The following is a 24186-nucleotide window of genomic DNA, read 5'->3' as shown; positions in this document are numbered from 1 at the left end:
GCCACGCAAGCGATCGAGATCCCTCAATGCTGACTCAACTCATATCAGCTGTCCACTAAAGAGTTCAGCCAAATTAGCCCACACAACACACAAAATAAATACCCCACAGTATTAAAACAGAGTCATTTTTTATTTTAGTCTATTCAAAATTAAAATTTGTAAACAGTTTTTCTTTTGTTTTTTCTGTGGTGCGGGCCCATAGGCTGCAGCCTAGATAGCCTGCGCGTAAACGCGGCTCTGATCATATAATTGTGATACTGGAGATTACGCCACAGAAAGATGCTCAATGGTGACGGAGTGCACCTTCACACAAAAGAAAAAGAAGTATGAATTAAAGTACAGACCACACATGGTTCATCCCAAAATTCCAGGATTTATGCCGGACTAGTTAAGGAACGTTTACCTTGTAACTTGTGCTCTTGGTGTGTCATGAAGGTACGTACACCCGACCGCAGATATAAAAGTAGGAGAAAGTTTTGTCCGATGGAAAATAAGTTGGCAACAGACACACTCACACAAACCTTCCATTCATCCAACCACGCCGACATTAACACCATCCAATTCCCGGAACCAACAGACATCCATCACCGTTACGAGTTTTTAAAACGGCTCCACAATTCCGAGAAACCCACCGGCCACTTTTCCTCCTCCAACCAATCAAAATCCTTCTTACATACCAAACCCCGCCCATTTTATGACGTCACAAAAATACCCTCAACCGCCACACCTACATCATCAATTGTCCTTTCATCGATTTTTTCCAATCAATTGATTTATCGACTCCAAGGAGGGTGCAATACTACTATGCCTAATAGCTGTGTTTGAACACTTTAATTTATGAGTTCGTTCTGCGGGGACAACGCCCTTTTTGTTTCACGGGAAGGAGCGGGGCACACCTCGTTCTCGTTCATAACCCAAAAACAATCATAGCCTAGACTTGAAGTATGACGTGCTAAACACTACATACGGAGATCAGTTGGTCATGGCAATTGTGATACGCAAGTTGCATTTTTCTACTCAGATTCATTATGTCTAAATTTTATCCCAATTGATAATCTCGAACCAACGCAAAATGTTTGATAATTTGCGTGAATTCACAATTGTTAATTTTTACTGGACCTACATTTTTTAATGTTAAATCTGGCTGATGGAATTTGTGCCTCAACATAAAATTCTGCAGTTCTCATTCACTACCAAGCGAAAGCTGTAAATATTAGCTAAACTTGAAACGAAGGGGTGGTATTCACTATGAGAGAGAGTGGTAGAAATATGTGTAAGGAAGATGTGAAAGTTTCTATGTGAAAACTGTCGACCTTCGTGGAGGTGTGGTTAGCACAGCACGCTACGACTCCAGTGATCCCGGGTTCGAATATCGGTCTGTGCATTGATTGTCTTTCTATCACATCATTACTCATCTTCAACGTCATGATTACTCAAAAGTGTCAGAAAAGCGACGCTAAATAACAAAAATAAAAATCTATGTGAAAATTAAATGCTCATTTCAACATGTCTATTATCCCCAAATCCTGCAGCAATGCAAATTACGATCAATAACTAACTGCCACAAAATTTGCGGATGTATTTTTTAAATCCACTTTATGCACAGAAAGGCTAATCGGGACTGGACCTACAACTTAAAATGGGATTCGAACCATAAGTCCCTCCACCGGGCATCGAACCGAGAACTCTTTGATTGCAAGGCGACGACTGTTTGACTACGCCATCATGGAGGATCTCTTTAGTTACATCTGCATAGAATAACATAAATTGATTTTAAATATATTTCGGACACTAAATATTATCATCACAGACTGGAAATTAGTTTTAGAGAAAATCGAAAATACGAGGAATATCTATCATGCTTCTCGTCTTACGATTTCTTATAAAATGAGAAGCATTTCATGTCGCCGCGATTGGGTTCCAAAACTTGGGGGAAGCAAAGTGGCATAACTGAGGGGGCAAAGTGGCAAAACTGGGGGGGACTAAGTGTCATAACTGGGGGGGCAAGGACAGTTTACTTTCCCTTGCTAGATAAGGTTTACTGCAGCAGCAAAGGTGGCAAAAAGTGGGAGGGGGAAAGCACCTCCGCTCCCCCTAATCACCGCCACTGCACTGTCATAATATATTGCCATTATTTATTGAAGAAACAACAATGCTTCAAACTCAGACGCCGACATCGAAGGTTCTATTTTTGTTATTTCAAGTCACTGTTCTACCACTCTCGGTTAATCGCAACGATAAAGATGCGATAGATGGGAGTGAGATGAAGACAACCACACATTTATATTTTGAAGACCAATTTATAACCCCAGATATTCGACTTCGAAGCGCGTTACGCAAACCAATTTGTCACAGGGTAGGCTTTTTCGTGTTTATGAGTTCATCAAATTAATATATTCATAATTCAGCTTCCAGAGGTAGGAAAGCAAGGTAAAATAACGAAACCAATTCCATATCCATCTTATCATCACCCAGCAATTTCATGCTGACCAAATTCACACACACACACCTCTTTTGGCAATTGTTTTGCAGAAAGTCCTTGAGGATTAATGATCGCCCACTTGCTGGTTCATCTCGAGGCAATTCAGGTGCCTTATCAAAGCTGCTCTTGAGCGCACAGGGTTTCTAACCCACTTCGCCGTAGATCCTCCTAATACCTTTGCTGTTGATTGTACATTCTCGATCTCGTCTGTACTGGAGGTGATGTGAAGAGCACCACGCTCCGATCGACTTTCCCCTCCAAAGTTGCCTCCAGGTATCAATTGGGAAGGCTGGGTGAAACCTACAGATTAGGTAGAATGAAATGCAAATTACCAAAATGTTTCCATTCGTTTTTCTCTTACATTCTACATGTTTTTTAAACGATCAAATTATTCTGATTCTGGTGCAAATGATGTCAACTGCCTCGTTAGCGTTTTGATTTACTTGATTTTTGCAAATTTACCACTTCACAATGTTCGTTAGAATTTTTCAAATCAACCCTCGCATTCTTTTTGATCGAGTGGTATTTATTTTCACATACTGGCACATAATTTGTCAAACTAAGATAAACTAATTTTGTTTCTGTGATGTTGGCTGTCTCAATAAAATGTAACATCTACGTAAACTGAAAATCAAGTTGGTCAGCATTTATCATGACCGAGGAAAAGTCTGATAACGATGTTTGTTTCATCTAAACGCACGACCATGAAAATAGGCGGCTGGGCAGAATTGCACTGGTGCCACATATGGGAAAATCAAAGCGAGAGCAGTACCAAAGCCACTGATTCCCGCGCACTGTTTGGCAACGTCGACCGGGTTTGTGCTCCGACGTGGCAACAGCGCGAACTTCTGCTACTCGCCTAGTATCATGGCCGTACGTGTAGTAAGGTGAGTCTTCCTCTGAATATGGAGAAAGAAGAATTCTCAACGTGTGTTGTTCCAGATATGTCTATTTCCATCCAAGATATGTTCTCGCAAAACGACTTCTCATTCGCATCAAAGGTGCACTGTCAGTTCTACATGAGATGACATCAGCCCGCTTTATCACTGGTTCATTGGTCTCGATACCTGCCAAGTCAATCACCTTGAGTCAAGCCTGCCTGTGTTTATTTTGTGCTTCCTTAGTTGCATACGAGTGAAATAAAGCTGGAATGAAATTCGAAATTGTGGAATCCTCTAAGGGAAAGCCTTCCTTGATAGACGAAGGTTACCGTTTCAGGATTTATAGAAGAAATGAATCTTTACATCGTGGACGTGTATCAAGGAGAAAAAAGAAAACTGGCTGTGCAAGGTAAGAACTGAAGGAAACGATGTGGTAAGTGTTATGACTCATTCGTGTGCGAATAAAGCTAAAGCCATGAAAATAGTCCAGTCAAGGTCACGCCGCCCACCTGCAGTGTTGTCAATAAGCAAGTTTCAACCGACTAAATCAACAGTACTTACAACGCGCAAAGTGTCGGCTGATTGACTGAAAAGAAGTGTGGCAACCCTGGAGGGCCAGGAATTTGTAGGAGGCAAGGGAAAGTTCCGACATTGACTGGTCTATATTCGTGGAGAGAGCAATTCGCGATTAAAATTATCCGATATGCCATCTGGTGAGATTTTCAGGAACCACTCCATGTAGGACACTTCGCTGCGCTTCGCTGTGTTGAAGCCGTTCAACGCATGGGGAACATGCGAAAAAGTAACGTCTACTATTCAGTTTTTTGCTCTAAATCGTTTTGTGGGTCAGGGCAAGTGAAAAGCTTACATGTGCTTTCCACCCCGTGGAATGAACAAAATGAAATTTGTAAATATATCAGGGAAAACAGAACTGATTGACAAGGTTGGCATAACTGAAATGCGACAAGGAAATTACGAAGAATGTACAAGTCTGTTCACTTTATTTTCCAAAATATGATTTTATTACCATGAAAGTAAGTTTTAAATTGTTCTTTATGAATATTACATTTTTTTCGAAAACAATGTATTATGTATGTAATTTGGAACAGGTGCAAGTCGATTAAGTTCGAAGATGAAAATAGTTTGAGAATTAATTAATGTCTGTAATCATAAAGGTAAGTCAGAAAAAGGGAATTGTCATGCTAATGTTGCTGTTTCATTCAGTAAGTCAATTTTCAGTGAAGACTGAAGATAGCCTCAATGAAATTATTGTTATTATTATTATCCTGTGTTGTTATTAAACCAGCCTGCCTCTTTGGGGAAAGAACTGCAACGGCATGTTTACATTTTTCTCCTGCCCAAGCTTTGCAATACAGGTGAATTGCTTTATTTTCAAATCATAATCTTTATTCATCCGTTGACCCATTTTTCATGGGTACAACCTAGGTGCAGATGAATCAGCACTGCTTTGAAGAACCAGCGCGTATACATTAGTTTCGTCTGCGTTTTCAGTGTTATTTTTGCCTATCATAATTAAATGCTTCGCTCTCAGCGCAGTTTCATCTTCGTTATAGTTCCTGGAATTCACATCCCATTCGCAATATTTAAATATAACGCGTAATTTAAACGTTTCTTCCATCCCAGCAATGACAACACGCTGCTATTACGTACTACTACTGAATGTAAACAAACATTTATCCTACATAGAGCGGCCATATTGGAGGCGACACTAGCGCTCAGATGGTAATTTTAATCGCGAATAGTGTTGCGGAGAATGTTCACAGAATCGTCTCAAGATGTAAGAAGCGTACTGGAGAAGTACTGACTCCAATTTCTAGAATCCACCCCTCCCGTTAATCTAAAACAAAGTGATTTTTTCGGTGACTTTGTTGATCAGTGGATGGATAATCTTAACGTACCCATTGCACTACACAAGAACTACCTAAGTCTGGATAAAGTGAGAAAGGAAAGGTTTGTAAAATGATAAGTGGCAAATTACCTCCTTGCCCTCAGACATGTACTCAAGTTCCACTTTAAATGCCATTTCTAGCAAGGCAGATGTTACCCCCAACCCTCTTGTCTTCCCACTGTACTCAAATTCCCCCGGGTTCGAATCCCGACCTGGACATGGATGTTTGTGAGTGTCTATTCATCAATTTCATTATATCATCACTCATCCCCATCTTCGCAAATTAGCCAAAAGTGGCACAAAAAGCGAAGTAAAATAAAGCAAATCAATCAATGAATGTACTCAAATTCCACGAATTTTGCTTGTATGCTTATGTATCGTGCAGAAAATTCAGATTCAATGCCTGTGTGGTATCCTTCTTCCTTTCTCATGCGTTGCGGCACCCCTACGAGTGTCAAAAGAGGAGAAAAACAACTAGTTTTGAGACATAATAAGATAACGTTAACGTTCCTCCTATGAGTTGTTAATATAAACATTGCCTTTACAAATGTAGAAGTATTCCTGAGTACGGTAGGAAATGCTACTTGTCTGGTAATCTAAAGTGCTGGATTAGTTTCCCTGTTGTACGATAGAGAAGAGATACAGAGATATGTTTACTCATAGCGTTTTTTCTCCACATCGTATGCATTCTTTCCTCTTAACATTATGATTTGAAAAGGGCCATCATATTTGCGTCTTAATTTATCTGAGAGTTATTTCTTCCTGGCAGGCATATACAGGGTGATCTCCTAAATTTACCACCGGAAATATTTCTTGAGCAATAATAAATATTGAAAAACGATTTTTTACAGACATAAAGTTATGAGAGGGGCTTATGAAATTAGTGGATACAATAAGTTCAACTACGTAAGGAAGTATGATTTTCAACATAGAAACGTTTTTTAAAATGGAAACCCCATATTATTTTAGTGCAATTGAAAGTAGGAAAAAATACAGAATGGCATTTATTACATTATTTTGTAGTTCTCAACTAATTTTAACGTGAAGTTGACGCCTGAAATAAACATCTCAGAAGTTGATTGGATTGGTTTGATTTGGTGTTTTAAGTCCACTTTATGCATAGTAAGGCTAATTGGGACCGGACCTATTGTTTAAAGTGGGATCCGAACCACTATGTGCCTCCACCGGAAATCAAACCAGGGACCCCTTGATTATCTCAGAAGTTGATTCGAGTAGTAACGCACCGGCGTTGACGAAGAAAACTTCGTATAAATTTCGTTAGAACCGGAAGTAGATAAGATAAGAGAGATAAGGAAGTAGATAAGAGGGGTGGGGGTTTGTTAATTGGGCGGAAATGATAAGTGGATGGAGAGGAGAATAATTGTGTGTGAATTGTGATCAGTGTTGCCAAATGTGAATAAAAAGAGTAGTGTTTCCAACTGGGATGTATTTGGTGTAAATTTGTATAGATTTGAATAGGTGAGTTGTTAAAGCGTTAGTGTTTAAAGTGAATGGGTTCGATTCCGATTTCGGTGTGTTGTTATTTAAATTTTTTGTGAAAGATGTGAAAATGGAATGTGTATATATTGATTTCCCAAAAAATGGATTGAGAGGAGCAGAGTGTGAACAGTGTTGCCAATTGGGAAGAGCAGTGTTGCATTTATCCCTGTTGGGGGTAAATGTTTTTTATTGAGAAATTGTGTGAAAATGTGTATTGATTTCCGATATACTGTTATTGGAATAGGGTGTGGGGTGTTGAGGTGATTGATGGGAGTTGGTTATTTGTAATTTCGATGGTTGGCACAATTTTCCGAGCAGAACATGCTGGAACATGCTCGAACATGCTTATGAATGGAGGACAGGAATGAACATGTTTGGGGCGTTGCCTTTTGGAGGAAATGACGTAGATGGGAGAAGGTATAAATAGTGGGTCGAGGCGTGATCAGTGTGTGAGAGAATGGACGTGTGTGGCACAGGATTGTTTAGTAGAGGGCTGAATTTTTACGAATATAGTTACGAGGAGTTCTGGGAAATTGTTCGATCTTGCGGGGAGCTGGATAGTGACCGAACAGCCCTGCACCGTCTGTTGAACTATTTTCCGTTTATGTATGTGGGGCTACGTGAACCTCCCTGGTGTGGATGTTACCTGTTTGACGAATTAGGAAATGGTGTCCATGAATATTGCGAGACGCTAAAGAAGATAGACGAGAGAAAAAAAAGAGTGGATGAAAAAACAGGATTCCCAAGGCACAGGTGTATGTGCGAACTACGTTGCAGGAAGGATGAGGATGAGATCCATGAAGCATTGAAGGGAAGAGTGAAAGAGTGGCTTGTTTTGCTGGAGAACAGAAGTTCAGTGTGGTGTTCAGCCTGCGACCGCCCTTTGTTACGTAAATTAGAAGGACATCCCTGTTTCCCTGTGTTTTCTTCCGGTGTTCGCAGATCACTGTTTCCTGTTGATGGTGAGGATAACCAGATTGAACATTTATCGCCGATACCTACAACGCCGTCACCTACAGTATCAGACGAGTTTTCTTTGTTCGACATATGAGAGTGTATACTTACCATACTCGTCTGATAGCAGGCGGTCCTTTTACCACCGATTATATGTCGGTGAATGCGAGATACAAGACTTACAGAAAGTGGCCAATAGGATTACGTCAGACTGCTGAAGAATTAGTCACTGCAGGTTTTTATTATTCAGGATTCAGTGATAGGGTAATATGTTTCCATTGTGGGTACGGAGCGTGTGATTGGACATCCGAAGATTGCCCGATTCTAGAACATTACCAGTCGATACCAGCCTGTAGTTACATACAAAGTGTTGCAGCGTTACATCGTGATTCGAAAAGTTGCAGATACTGTGACTGTCCAGAATCAGTGAAGGAAGACCCCCCAAGTGTGGATTCTGTGTTTATGTGCAAGATATGTTTTGAAAAACCCTGCAGTGTTGTAATTCTTCCGTGCCGCCATTTTGTATCCTGCGGAGTTTGTTCTTCTCAATTGGATAAGTGTGCCATATGCCGAGGCAGCATTGAAGACACAATCACAGTGTTTACCTGTTGAACTATGGGTGTGTGTTTTCTGGATGTTCAGGGTCTTCGAGGGAGAGATGGTGAATTTGTGTGGAAAGAAGTGGGGGTATTGAAATATCCTTTTGAATGTACATTTGACTTTTTGGTGAAACCCCCGTACGGTCTACATTTAGTGAGTGAAAAGTACCGCCGTACAAATTACTGGCTGCGGGACTTCAAACACGGACTTGACTGGGAAAACGGTTGGGTCCCCTATGAGAAATTAGGTGATCTTTTATATTCTGTACTTCCACAAGGAACAGTGTATGTTAAAGGTACGGAAAAAGTGGTACTTGTGGAAAAGTGCATCGGGGAAAAAGGACTCAGGAATGTATTTGTACAGAACATGGAAGATCTTGAATGTCCTAAATTGAACAGTATACATGTGATGGGGAAAAAATGCAGAGACCATACTCGATGTAGAAACCCGAGGAAAACCTGTGCAGTTGAAAATACCTGGAAAATGTATGATTTTTATTGTAATAATATAACAAATAAAAGATGTTGAATATTTAAAATGTTTTATTTATAGAGAAAGGTTTACAACAATTTCTAGTTTACAATTTCTAGTGTACAATACAAATAACAATACAATATGGATGCATGGTAAGTAACAGTTGATTTACAATGTCAGTGTGTGACCCCGATCGTTGACGAGATATATTTCGGTCATCAGTTCATTGTACCAGAGAATGTAGAAAGGATTCAGCAGATGTTCGGGTGGTTCCTTTTTGTCCGAATACATGTTCTTCATGATATTATGTACATAACCCTCCACGTAGGGTTGTATTTTCTGATAACGTTCCCTCATTAATTTTTTCAAAGGTTTCAGCAGTTTACATAGAAATATGTGCAGTTCATCGGGAGTAAAAATGAATGCATCCGGTGAAGAATGACGATACATAGAAATACAACGTTTTCCAAAAAAGTTTACTCCATTGATGGTAATATTTCCGGTAACCCAATAATTGAATCGTCGACCTGTATCGACGTAAGTTAGCAGATCAGATTGTATAGTATACAGTTCACGAATTTGTGCCAAATCCATATATACGGGCGATCTTCCCTGCTGCGAAAATTCCCACACAAGGTTGTAAGGGGAGTCTTTCTTGAAACCTATTGCCACATACTTGGTTTTTTCACTGTTCAGAAAGTATATGTTTGCAAGATAAAGATCCGTGCAGGCATCCACGTTATGTAGTTTCGAACATTCGTTGCTGTCTTGAGGCAAGTTGGTTGCGTCAGGTATTTTTTCTTGATCGCTCTCCGTTGCCACATCCATTTCTTTGTCGGGTGATTTTTTGTTGCTGAGATTAGTTGTCTCGATCTCGAGTGGGAGGAGACGTTTGCGGGTCTTGCGAGTCATACGTTCCACGAGCTTTTCGTGTTTGTTCACAGGAACGTTCATAACAGGTTCCATGATGTTGTCACTAGAACTTCCCAGGAGACACTGAACAAGATACATCAATGCACAGATGTTTTATACATGCGTGTTACGTACACTCCCGTACTGCTTGGATAGAACGACACACTTGGGTTCCTCTAGGACACTTGCAGTTCGGTAAACGTTTGAAGATGTCATGGAAACGTTGTCGAATATATTCATCTTTATCGATGACTGGTGGAAAGGTTTGTATAAAATCCTTGGTTGTGATGTTACGTGCTTTGTAATAAGCATATACGCAGCAGTAATGTCCGCATGTTGTGGCAGATATCCCTTGTAAGGGGGTATTGTTGTAAGTCCAGACAGAGGAATGTCGATTCAAGAATGTTACAAATTCTTGGTAATACGGATGGAAACCGTATGAATCAAAATATTCGGCCACATTGTTCTTATCGAAATAGAATGCAACCCAGTGCGTTCCCTGGGAATCGGAAGTGTCTGTGTTCGCAATTATCAAGGCAGGGGTGCAGAACGCTCTAGGTAGAAGGTCTCTGGGGTAAACACCACAAAAGATTTTTTTGGATGCGCAGTTGCGAGTGAGGACGTGTCTGATCTGCGACGTATTCATCGTTGATGATAATATCCCTGTTTTTAGTCACTTGGATGAGACCGTCGTCCAAAGCGTGAAACCAAGGTCTACGAGTTTTCTGGAATAATGTTTTCGAAAAGTCGCTATTCCGATATTCAATCTTCAAAAACGGGTTCTTCAGTTTTTTCCATCACAGCTCCGATGTTTCCTTCGCGACTGTACCGAGCCCACTGCGAGCTGATAACAGGAGTACATGCAATTTATAAACACTACACTAGTGAACGATGATATCTCTATTTTTTGTTATATCCACTGCAGCGTCGAATTCGGCATAAATAAGACAGGTTATATTTTCGGGTAGTTGAGGAGAAAACTGCATCTCCACTCCTAAGGTACCTTGTTCCTGAAGACTGGTGTGTGTATCGTTCCCTGAAAAATCTGATGTAATGTCGAAAATCAGAAAAAATGATCCATTTTGGAACATTTGCCTGGTGATCTGATGACCGAAATTACCGTGGTGGATACCTGTACCCGAAAAGAGTGTCTGATAGGCACGTGTCACCAAACCACCATTTCCTCCTGCTGTTATCCTCAAAGGTTCATGAGGTATGAGTTCTCCATTCTTAACAAGATGGAAAGAAGATAGATTAAAACTTCTAAAGTCAAACGGGTTTGTATTGGCACTACCGAGATAACTGGAAGTGGACACCATAGCAAGTAGTACAACGTTCGGGAAAGGACCTTGGAAAACATTATCGATGGAAATCTGCTGTGTCCCGGTAACATAAGAGTAAGCTTTAATGATGCTTCTCGTGAAAGGGTAGTGAGCTGGAGCGTAAGAAAGTGCTTTATCTATAGCCAAACTTGTGGTAGGAGTAGGAATGACATGATTTATTTCGAGAACTGCCTTTAATATTTTTACTTTTACGGTAGGTGAATCTTGATCACCCCAAATGTAAAAGGAATCACGTGCCTTAATAAGTTCGATACGTACTTCAACACCGTTGACGAGATATTTAGGTTGATTGAAGAAATCAATGTGGAGTCTTCCCATAACTTCCACTGTGGATGTTACTTCTGTAGGATTTCCGGTTGTCGGAATGTATTGGAAAAAATCTTTTCTGGTAGTAAAACCCTTGTTTGCAGCATTAATTTTATTTTGCTGTCCTGGTGTGTCCAAGTAATACAAGGCGTTCGTGAGATGTGTGTTGGCAGCATCGGAACCGTAATTGGTGATCACTTCGAGGATTGATTTATATGCATAATTGTTATCAGCAGATGTTACAGATATGCCATTGATCATAACGTTACATTGCGAAAACATAGTATTCTGAAGATAATTTATGACTCCGCAGTTTTTTGTGGTTGCATTGTCGGTTGGAGAAGCGCTCATGCGACTCCCATCTTGATTGACCATTTCAAGTTCCATACGTAGATAGCAAGATGAGAGATCGAGGAAATCTGTTCCCGTTGCAGGTATCACAAACAGAATTACGTTTTGATTATCGATGGAAACAATCGGTTTGTAGGTAACGGTGTATGTTTTTTCAACATTCTGCTGGATAGGTTTTTTCTGGAACAGATCCAGTTGTGATATCATGCAAGCGTTATTCTCCATTATTACCCAAAAATATCTTTGACGGTGTTTTTCTGTTTATTTCCTCGTTTGCGGGTTTGTCGACGTTTTGCAGATGTACCACCTTTCTTTCGAAGTGTTGAGGTACGGGTGGCCGAGTGTTTTAACATCGAATGAGTATTTTTTCTTGTTGATCTCATTCTTATACCCGATCCTGCCAGAGAATCGATTTTCTGTTGCGTTTTAGTTTTAAGATTTTGACCTGCCTCGCGTATTCTTTGATGTACAATGGTTTTCGGAGTTTGCTGCGTTGTCGCCATATCGGTGATGATATTAGCACCGGTTTTTAAAGCTTCTCTGCCGATTGCTTTTGCGCCACTCCAGAGAAGAGGTTTCACCATTCTAAAAAGTCCTGCAAAAAGAGAACCCAGACCTCTCCCTTTCTGGATTCTATTAGAACGAAAAATGGGTCCGATTCCTCCATGTATTTGGTGAGTATAATAATCGACTTGTGAATACATGATGATTCATCTGGTTTTCGACATAGACTGAAATAAATGATGTTCTGTTGTTTTTTAAAAAGGTTTTAGTTTTCTACGAAAATGTAGAACAACAATTGTGGGAACGGAGCTGCTTCTTAAAGGTATAAAATTTCCTTTTCTATCATTCAAGGCGATTTCTACCGTTTCAAAAGAACCTTTATCCAGAGGAACGTAATGAATTGGATCGAATGTGTGATGGGCTACTGGTACTATACAGGGTGTATCGATTTCAAAACATGGTTTTCGAGCAAGACGTAGAAGTCGTAACATTTCTTCACCAACCAATTGCTGTTTTACAATATCCGAATATATAAATATATAAGGATTTTTATCCACAGTGTTATTAGATGTTATGTGTGTAGAATAGATAGATTTCAATATATCGTACCGAAATTTAGCATAATCGTCCGTTACGTCGATTGGTGTCACTGTATTGTCCACAGGACCGTCCGATTCGGGGTGCGAAAGACCCATCTCATTCAGATATTTAACCAATGCTTCTTTAAAGTAGAATCGAAGATGAGTAGGCACAGCTACATTGGCAGGACTAGTTTTTAAAAAAGAGATAAGATCCTCCACCGTATAATTTGCTGCAGGAAAATAGAACGGCTGTTCGTTGATGTAGAGTGTGTTGTCCGTGGAAATGGATGATCCAGGTGAACCCCATTGCGGCTCGATTAGAAAATGCCAGAATTCCTTAAGAATGGTTTTTCGTATTTCTTGATCATCGGGAAGGGAATCTGCAATCGTGGTAATCAAATCTTTCGCATTTGCGTATGTTCGAACAGGAAAAGTCACCGATCCGAAATCGGTCTCCAGAACATTATCGTATAGAGTTGAATGGTGTAATTCTGCTAATCCGACTTCCCATAATTCGGGAATCAGATCGATACGTCTTGCAAGTTTTACTGTGAAATGGGTCAGCGTGTTGTCTGGAAAATATTTTTCCGATGCAGATGACGGGAGGTAGACGTAGAAATCGTCATCCATTCTCACCGAGTTAAAAAAACTCACTGAAACGTGGAAGGTGCATGTTTTGATATAAATATGTAATTTATCCGTTCGATAGCTGTTTTACCGAAGATGCCTTGATCCATGAGTCAAAACTGGGTGGGTAACCGAGCCAGCGAACGAGATATTCCAAATTTCTACCTTTACCGCGTGTTTTCAAAATTTTATCGATTTTATACTCTTCGTTAGGATCTGAATAAACTTTCTGAACTTCCTCCTTGTAGAATGTTCCTTTTACAGGTTCACCATTTAAATCGTCCAATACGTAAACTGGCACAGGTGTACGTTGAACGATGGCATGAATTTTGAAGACTTCTCGAGACCACGACTGTTCGTAACCCTTTTCGAAATGTCCTTTAACAACCGAAATTCGTACCATATCCCCCACATTCAAATCTGAAGCTGGGTGTAAAATATGATCGTTATATCTGTTAAGATGTTTCCACACTGCATATACGTTTGTCTCGTTTACGTCTCGAGGAGCCATTCCTATAGAACTATGGATAGTGTTATTGTAGCCATCGAGAAGTTGTGGTAGAATATCTATGTAACGTCTTGTCTGTTTCGAGGTGAAATATTTCCACATTCGCTCCTTTAACGTTCTGTTAAAACGTTCCACTACACTAGCTTTGACGGGGTGATTAGAGGCAGTAGAGAATTGTATCTGTTCTTTCTTTAGAAACGTCTGAAATGTGGAATTTCTGAATTCTGTTCCCTGATCAGTTTGCAGCGTGACAGGCTTCCTTTTACTCTGCTCGAAAATGTTCTTGAAAGCTTCGGTTACCGAATTGCTAGTTTTATTTTTCAGAGGTAATGCAAAGGCATACTTTGAAAATACGTCGATAACCGTCAGAAGGTATTTGAAGCCGTCGTTGTGTTTCTGTATTGATGTCATATCGTTAAGATCGGCTTCCCAGAGCATGTCAATGTTCCACACATTATAGTGATTTCGCGGGAACCTTTTTCGGGCACCTTTGTGGAGTGTATATGTTTCCTGATGCATCAACCATTTTTTCACCTCATCACGTGATATATTTTTATCTCTTACCGCTTTCCATAAACGATCCACGGATGAAAATGACGCACCATGTTTAGGATCGTAATATATTTTCGAGAGAATTTTATTGTGCTTCAATTTAGGGACTCCCATGATAGATCTCTGCGTCTTCGACTTCTCCTTAAAGGAACGAGTTTGTATGCATCGGGTGTTCTCAGGAAGGGTTTAGTTTTTCTGGAAATGCGAACACCCGCCTTCTTCTTCTTCTTCTTTTTCTTGAGTTGCTGCTGGCTGTGAGAGGGCCCAGGAATTTCCGTTGACGATGATGTCGAATATGTCAACGTCCTAGGTTTCGGAAGTTCTGTTTCCCGACGCCCGTCTATTAGACGTTGCGCTGTGGATTGATATTCGTCGATGATATCCCGTAATTCCTGTCGCGTATTGTGCGGCAATGTTTCTACCAGGTTTGGAGGGAAATACGATGAATCTGGCGAAACAGTTGAATCGTTGTTATCTTGAACGATGGGAATTCGTAATGGTTCCTTTGATTTTCTACTCAACCATAAATACTCGTCCAGTTCCTTTCTGTACAGACGCCATTTTTGATCGTCAGATATATCCTTCATTTTCATAATATCGTTCATTCTTTTATCCAGAATAGATAATTTCAGACTCGCAGACGATTCGGTGTTTCGAATGCGTTCTAGCTGTTCTGGCGACAGAACAACCATTTTCTTATAAACGGATGACATTTTAATGTGGAATAAGGGTTCCTAGAAGACCCGATAGCAATGAACCCAGAAGCAAAGGTAAAAATCCTCCTTTCTGAACTAGAATGTTTCTCCGTTTTTCGATATTCACTTTAGGTTTTACAAGATTACGTAAAACTGTCTTGTAAGGTGCCAGACGGCGTTTTGCAGACGGTTTAAGTTTTACGTTACCTTTTAAAACATTGAGACAGCATTCACTGATGAAACGAATTGTCTTTTTAGGTGCGGTCTTCAATAACGATTTACGAACTTTCGATGGAGAATTTTTCAGCACGTGTAAAAAGGGTGAATGTTTCTTGAAGGAAATATTATGTTTAGAATGTGAACTGGTACGTCTCTTCCTCGTTTTCTTCATCTCGATGTTTCAAGCATTCCTGAGAAAGATATGCTGTCGAGTAATTCTCGTTAAAAATATCTGTCTGATAACGTAGAGGATCCGGTGTTGACTGGGAGAGATCAATATACAAATAACTGAAAGGTTCTTTTGTTGCATCTATATATACTTTTTCGAGTTCCTTCATACGATGTGGGTGGAGTTGCCGTGCATAAACAGTAAATTGGTTCATATCACGTGGATTTTTAAATATAACAAAATGTTTCACGTTCAGAGAAATATCCCGGCAATTTTTACCCTGATGAAAAAGATTTTGCGTTATGAAGACCACCGAGATATTTTTGTGGTGACTACCCTTTGTGAAAAGATCAGCAACTTTTTCTCCTTGAGCAACCATCATAAGATCATCCAGAATTATAAGAGTCGGAGTTTTACCATTCCACGATTCCCAATTAACAATACCCTTATGAAAATCTACGCCATACATTTTTTTCGGAATACTATTTTCCTGATCGTAACACCATACTATTTTTTTAATAGGCCCTTCAACAAGATGAACAATAGAAACGACAAGGTTTGTTACGAAGGTGGTTTTACCACTTCCTGATGCTCCACAGACCATCATTGTAAAAGGATGAACGAGTTTCGGAAACATTATGTTACACAAATTACTTTACGGGTTTTCTGCTCTGAGAGTTCTGTGGGAGAATGATAGGTATTCATTCTGTTAACATAATATATATTTTATTCAGAATCAAATAAGCACATTTATAATATATGTTCAAGACTTTACTTTATACACAATGAACACAGGCATTTTATACAGAATCAGATTTACAATAATTGTATGTACAAGAAATATATTTACTTCATACAGAATCCAAAAGGATACGAGAGGTATTTATCATCAAAACATCGTTTCACCAAGACAGGTTGATACAGACGTGTTTCCAATGAACTGATGACCTGGAATTCTTTTGTTCGTCTAATTCGGAAAATATTCTCCACAACAACTTCATCTTTTCCATCTTTAACCATATCACACATTGTTTGAAAATTCACCAATGTCAAACTTGACACGTTCAGCGTGATACCTTTTACTTTGCAAATATATTCAGGTTCAGAAAAAGGTTTACATATTTTCAAACTGTAACATTTTGGCCCTGTTGAGACAAATTCTTCGCACACCGCATCCGAACCAAACTCCGTTAGTTCATCAGTCAGTTCACCAAGCGCATCACCTAATTGTGGGTGGTATTCCATCGAAGGGTTATCAATGTAGATTACAGAATCTGTGTCACAGTAGCACACTCTATCGCCTAACTTTTCCAGAAGTTCGTATAATTTAAGACGTGCATGGCAGGTTGTGAATGCACCGATGGGAACACTCACCTTGTCATTTTGTGGAGCAGCCTCGGTGACATATTTCCAGTTTACCACTACCGTGTCCTGGTTGATAAATATAACTCCACCAATAATAATGTTCGGATCGGTTATCTTATCAAGGAAATACTTAGATTCAGTGATGATTGTAGTTTGTGAGAGGTTTTCCCGTTGGCTGAACTTTCCCCACAAAGAATTCAGGCACAGTTTTGCGAGAGTGCGTTTACCGGGGTTCACCTCAATGTTATTTTCATCCAGCAAAATCCCCTCCCTCTCAAAATATTGCTGAATATAGGTTTCTTTATTCTTTTGCGTCTTACACCACATCGGCCATCCACTTGCTTCCTGTTTTATTTTCAGGAAGGTGTTCACATACCCCGTAAACAGCCCCCCCGTTTTTGTGGCAGGGTCATACACAGCTGTTTCATATTTCCATACTTCAGATACCGATAGTATGGTATAACCAAGAGAACATGCTTTACGCATTTCCGCTATCACCCACGTTCCTGAAAGTGCACGTTGTTCTACAGAATGTTGACAGGTACCTTCACATTTTAATTGTAATCCACATTCCTTGCACAAAACAAACATGAGTTTCTTGTTCATTTTTGTGGGTAATACAGGGTGAAGAAGTGTTTGAGGTGGGAGGACTTTACATTTTATAAAACCTTCCATGGCTAATATCTCCGGTACAGAAGGCATGGAATCTTCAAAGAATATGGTAGGGTGTCCTATTGGGTATACACAGTATTTGTTAACATAGGGGTAGAGACTGGTGAAATCATAGTATTTCAGCTGTTCACCCTCCTTGATTTTATAATAAGTTCTCACAGTCTCCACTCTACCACCATATAATGCATCACGAGGGTTTAGAGGTGTACACTGCACAACTGGATGTGATGACAAGTATTTATCAAGTTGTGGGTCAGCGTCCAATATTTTCTTAAAGTCACACTCCCACATAGTTACCACATTATATCCTTCAGACTGAAGAGCACTGATTTTACGACATGTTGTTTCATATCGAAATGCTGCCGTGTTCACACGGTCGACATAATTGTTGTTTTGGGTTTTCTCCTGCTGGTTGCTACCATCCTCTTCTCCCGCTTCTCTGTCAAACTCCGGATATACACACCGGTTTGTGGATATACATCGTGGACAGCCATGAAACCAGCACCCGAAAAACTCGTAACAGGTTTGTGTCTCTTCACGGAAACCGTCTACTTTGAAGCGTGCACCCAACACATATCTCTCACGGGTTCTCCCACCGTGGATGATTGCGAAATTGTTTTGCTCCTCGACATATGTTAACCATTTCAATGCAGCCTTCGACATTATGTCGGCATGGTGGTAACCTCCTTGGGGGATTATACCAATGCTCTCACTAGGCATGAACTGCTGTCTGTAGATTAATGAACATACGGATGCTATTGTAATACACTTTTGGAAGATGTCTATTTTGCTAATATCCATAAAATTCTGTCTTAATTTTAAACAACCCTGCCTCAATAGTGTCACGTCCTTAATGCAATATTCCAACAGCTGTTCTTTGTTGTTGAAAGGAACATTGTTCTTGCGTTCGTTTTCGTACCATAGCATAAATTTAGTTTGATCTTCCACAGATTTCATGTGATCATATCCGTATGCTGAAGGCGGTGGCATTTCTCCTACGTAATTTCGATGTTCGTAGGTATTCCACAAATGTGGATAATATCCTTTCTGCATCGGTAAGCCGAAGAGTTTGGAAAATCCAGCAAGGTTTGATTGAACGTAGTTTAAACTATCGATGAAATGTAGATTCTGATACTTCATGCTCATGATTTTCGTTCCATTCAAAACAATTCTAGCTGCCATTCCTCTTTCCAACATTCTGCGTAACAGAAATGTTGAGTCATATCCACGTGCATTGTGTGCACAAATAGTGACGTTATTGAATTTGTGTTGCAGTTCCAGGTACGATAAAAATGTATCGACTGGGTCATCCCAAAATACATATTGACGTATTCCGCAAACTCGACAAGGTATTGATAAATCTTCTTGTAAATAACATGCATGACAGGCTGTTTGGATCACGATCAGATTTGGAACATGAAGAAAAGAATTGTTTTTTTCTGTATAAGGGACATCAGTGTAACATTCAAAATCGTAAAATATCAACAAAAATTTGGACCTTTGTTGGGGGTTCGGAATTGGTATGTAACAGTGATGGTTGATCGGTTTTACCTTTTTGCACGTTTTACAGTATTTTGCATTGCAGTCATGTTTCTTTTCATGTCTGTTACTTGTGAATACGATTCTGTAACATTTTGGACACTGCTGAATTTCACTACACACTGTACCATTTCGAAACGATGTAGACATATGCCTTGTGAAACATCCACGATCTTTGAATATTCTATGGCACACCTTACACGTGATGGAGGTGTTAGATTGGGGTACACATGGTGGTGTGGCACGGCACATAGAGCATATCTGTTTACAAGCGTGACTGTGTGGTTTACCAAATATCAACTCATTACACCCGCGACATTCCTGCGTTGCTGCAAATGCCCCAACACGATTAACAATAACATCAAAATGTTGCTGAACGTCATCATACAAGAGGTAGATGCATTTAGACACATTTTGTACTTGCCCCTCAAAGAGTATGTCTTTAGGATCTCGAAGACTGTTGTACACAATTATCTTATAATCGCTAAGGTATTGTTGGAATTTTCTGAGTTCAGGTATCCCACTTCCGATACATGCATCGGCTGTCAGATTCACACCAGCTTTAATCATCAGGTCAAACACAGGTTTTTGCAGTTTGAAACCGGCTCTGTAGGAATTATAGGCAGGATCTCGATCTGCATGTGCCTTCCCTATAATCAGAGCTTCAACCAAACACAAAGGCTTATCTCTATTTCGCACACGTACAACACTTCTTTTCACTGTTGAAGCCATGTGATTCGGGAGACAATACACACGTTTACCACCACCACCACCAACCGGTATGTTAACGTGGTCAGCTTTTAACATTAAACGGTCTGTAAAGTGAAAGGTCTTAGCACTCTGAAGTATTTTAGACAGAATATCCCAAACCATATCAGGTTTCAACTGATCACATCTATGCCATCCCACATAAATATCTTTCACTGTCACATCGGATACATTAGAAAGTGTGAGACCGATCTGATCACTATCCTTGGCACCTTTTTTCACATAAAGCAGTAAATTTTCCACACCCTCACGTATCCAGGTCTGGGGGTCTACATTTTCGGGTTGCTTGGAAAAACTAAATTCTACACGTTGTCCTTTAGCACGGAATTTTGGATAACTACGTTCTTGTATATTGTGGAATATAATGTTACCAATAGCTTGGTCCACCCAAGGCACATGCTTCCTTTTCCTACTCTTCTTACCTCCAGAAGACTCAGATGTAGGGTCAGGCACATTCTCGATCGAAGGCGTCGGATCAGGCCTCCATGAAGGTCCTGGTACAGGTTCCGGTGCATTTGGGGGTACACCACCTCCTTCTCCAAAAGTCCGGGATCGGGTCTCCAAGACGGTCCTGGTCGAGGCTCCATCCCCGGTGTGGGAGCACCATCCCCTGCCATTTCTGGTGGTGAAAGAGGGTTGGATGCGCCTTGATGCGATTCGGAAGATGCAGTCCCCTTCGAAGACGTCCATTCTTCCCCGGAGAGCTCTGGTACGGTCGTTGTCACAGTTTGCAGCATCCGATCATACTCCTCTACTAAGGTGATCGTCTCTCCCAAGATGATCTTTTGCGCAATATGTAACAAAACTTCCTGGAGCTGTTTGGGTGTTTTGAAATACCCATCACGAAATAGCGCAAGCAACTCGTCACCGGATAACTGCCAGTACATGGTTCCACCACGATCGTATCACTGAGACTGTTTAGTGGAGGGGACAATGTGGTTTTATATGTAGACACGATAGCACATTCGCTTCCGGTTGGTTTTGCACTTCCTCGAGATAATTCGCAATCTTCTAAATAGGCACGATAACACAATAGTGGAGGGGACAATGTGGTTTTATATGTAGACACGATAGTACATTCGCTTCCGGTTGGTTTTGCACTTCCTCGAGATAATTCACAATCTTCTAAATAGGCACGATAACACAATCACGCATTCTTCCGGTCGATTTGTGAACTACCTCGAAATAATTGAGTCTATCTATTTATTGTGCTTGAGGCGTAGAATACGAATATGGTGTCATTTGCGGTCTAGCATTTTCGGTTACCGAGATATCCGGATTTGAAGTTTGAAGGTCATTTCAAGGTCAAGTTTCCAATCGATAGATCTCGAGGCGTAGAATCCGAATATGGTGTCATTTCCGGTCTAGCACTTCCGGTTACCGAGATATCCGGGTTTGAAGTTTCAAGGTCATTTCAAGGTCAAGGTCAAGGTCATCTCAAGGTCAATGTCAAGGTCAAGGTCATCTCAAGGTCAAGGTCAAGGTTATCTCAATGTCAATGTCAAGGTCATCTCAAGGTCAAGGTCAAGGTCATCTCAAGGTCAAGGTCAAGGTTATCTCAATGTCAATGTCAAGGTCATCTCAAGGTCAAGGTCAAGGTCATCTCAATGTCAATGTCAAGGTCAAGGTCATCTCAAGGTCAAGGTCAAGGTGTATATGTAATATATATATATATACACTGACATGTGTGTGTGTGATATATATATATATATATATATATATATATATATATATATACTGTTATTAGCGGTCGTTAACTTACGGTTACAAATACATATATATATATATATATACTGTTATTAGCGGTCATTAACTTACGGTTACAAAGGTATACGGTTTTACACTTTAACCATGAGTTATGTGTGTTAGCGGGTTCTGTGACATACTGCGAATGGTTTGTCATTCTCGTTAGCAGAATATGATACCGCTATCCACCCACTTCCGTACAGAGATATCAACATCCACCCATTTCCTTACAGAGATATCAACATCCACCCATTTCCTTTTGATATTGCGAATGGAAAATGAAACTTGTCGAATACACTGACAGTGTTTGTTCTGACATCTTATAGAAGCCATCAAGAATATGGAGAGAGAGAACTTTGTAAGTATTCCAAGTAAATAATTAACATAATCATTTTTTATATATATTCAATATATGTTTATTATTTCCATTTATTCAAAATACATATATGGATCAGAAAAACAGTGTTACTCTGCACACATGTCAAGTTAAATACATTACATATATAGAAATAACGAAAATTGAATAAGATGATTAGTGTGTTAGCATTGTTAGTTTTTAGTTATCCAATTTTCGTTTTTTCAAAATCTCTAGCATCCTCTTCTCCATTTCACCTTCTGTACCCCCCATTTTATCTATACCTCTCTGCTTCCGCACACCTTTGAAAACTTCCATCAGTTCAAAACACACTTTCATGCTCAAGTGGGATGGTACATAGGTAGCTTTTCTTATATTTTCAATAAACCCCTCGAACACCGGACTTGTTTGTTTCTTGTCGAATATGTACGTGAACAGCTTGACGAGGTTGTCGAGCCTAACCTCCATATCCTTCCACACCTCTTCCAGATTTTCCAACAACTCTCCAGCTAAACCATTCTCCTCGCAAAAATCTACAAAGCACGCAATCTGCTTCTCAGCCTGCTTCGCATGGGTCTTGCTCCATAGATTCCTTCTCTCACCTCCACTTTCAGCTTCATTTTTCACATTCGCGTGTAGGAGGTCAAATTCGAACGGTAGGGATGCCATCTGGAAATAAAAAACAAAAAGTAAGACATATGTTTTTTTTGTTTTCAGCAAAAGTTTTTCACCATGGGCAACATGATGCAGACACAGTTCATATTAATGCAGATATTCGGTGTGATGACGGGTACGGAAGAGACGTTTCTCAGAAAAATAAGGAATATATTGGCGAAATATCACAGAATAAATCAGCAAAACAGAAAATTCTTCAAGCAAAAAATAAAAGCCATGAGGGGACAGTTGGACCAGATGGAAGAGGAGCTGGACCGGAGATTCGGTACTCATGATATGCAGAACGAGATTCTGGACGAGTGCCGTACCCACCAAAAAGGGTAAATACCATATTTTATAATACAATATTTTGACACGTCTATTATATTGGAATACATTTTTTCTAGAATTCTCAAATTATAATTTCTTATACACGCATATTTACAATTTTTCGATTAAAGTATCTCATAATTCCTGATTCACACATAGAAACATACTGTCCTATACTTACAAACGTTCTTCTAAATTTAAACATTTTAATCATTACTAATTCGTTCTATATATTTATATGCATCTTCTCACAAAATATTTCTATCTATTTACAGGTTCGATACTCTCCGAAAAAGACATGTAAGACGTTACCAGCATCTAGAATCAGGGAAGAGATTAAGACGAAAACAAACTTCTTCATCTTCCACAACAGTAAACCCCCCACCCCCTCTGTCCCGAATTCCTACGTCTCCGTCACCTTTCGACCGTTCCAAACCTTCTACCTCTACTACTCACACTCTTGCTACAGAACCCGTGCCTCTCGAACCTGCAGCTCTTCCACAAATTCCCCCTCCGAGTTCTGCTCTATTTGCTACAGAACCCGTGCCTCTCGAACCTGCAGCTCTTCCACAAATTCCCCCTCCGAGTTCTGCTCTATTTCTCGCACGCCTGTCCTCCCCCCTGATACCGAATGCTGGTAAGTCTACTACTTCACTATCTTCGGGTGGAAATAACCTCTAACCGGAGATAGTGGAGATACTTTCCGGAGAAGAAGAAGAAGAAGCTCAACAGGTATAAGTACCGAATCTCCGGTGAGTTTTCTGTTTTTTTATATTCCATCGCTTCTAACTTTGTATTCATAGCTCATTTTAAATATATATGTACACGTTTATTACTATTTTTAAATATCGATCTTTTTTTTATTTTACCCTCAGTTTCGGAAATTATACCCTACTCCGGAATACAGAAAAACAATATGCTTTCTCACCGTTGACACCAAACCCATCATACTTACCTTCGAATAACAGTTCTATCGCTTCCTCCGGTAACAACTATCTCCAATGATGTACACAGCTGAAGATGTCTGGTGAATAGTGAAATTCAAACACAACGGAACTTTTTATATACCTACCTACCCCTCCTCTTCCTCGCTGATAACTTCTCCCTGAAGTTCCTTGCGCATCCTCTCGCGCAGAGCGTCGAGTGCCCACGTACCTCGTCGATCCTCCTCCCCCGGTATCGCATACACA

The 24186-nt window shown here is 40.1% G+C and overlaps 1 protein-coding gene across 1 annotated transcript; it reads right to left on the bottom strand.

Annotated features, from left to right (window-relative positions):
* Window positions 1-16413: 16413 nt before the first annotated feature.
* On the bottom strand, window positions 16414-20601 carry LOC145983742 (uncharacterized). Its single transcript, XM_083116792.1, has one exon. It carries the CDS (start codon window positions 20599-20601, stop codon window positions 16414-16416), a length of 4188 nt encoding a protein of 1395 aa, XP_082972918.1.
* Between the last annotated feature and the right edge of the window lie 3585 nt (window positions 20602-24186).

Source organism: Lepisma saccharinum, chromosome 2 (genome assembly GCF_977018435.1).
Source record: "Lepisma saccharinum chromosome 2, izLepSacc3.1, whole genome shotgun sequence".
Taxonomy (NCBI): Eukaryota; Metazoa; Arthropoda; class Insecta; order Zygentoma; family Lepismatidae; genus Lepisma; species Lepisma saccharinum.
This window is presented reverse-complemented; position numbering and strand designations above follow the sequence as displayed.

Coding starts and splice junctions, on each gene's coding strand:
- LOC145983742 (XM_083116792.1), bottom strand. CDS start 20,601: ATGGACGTCTTCGAAGGGGACTGCATCTTCCGAATCGCATCAAGGCGC.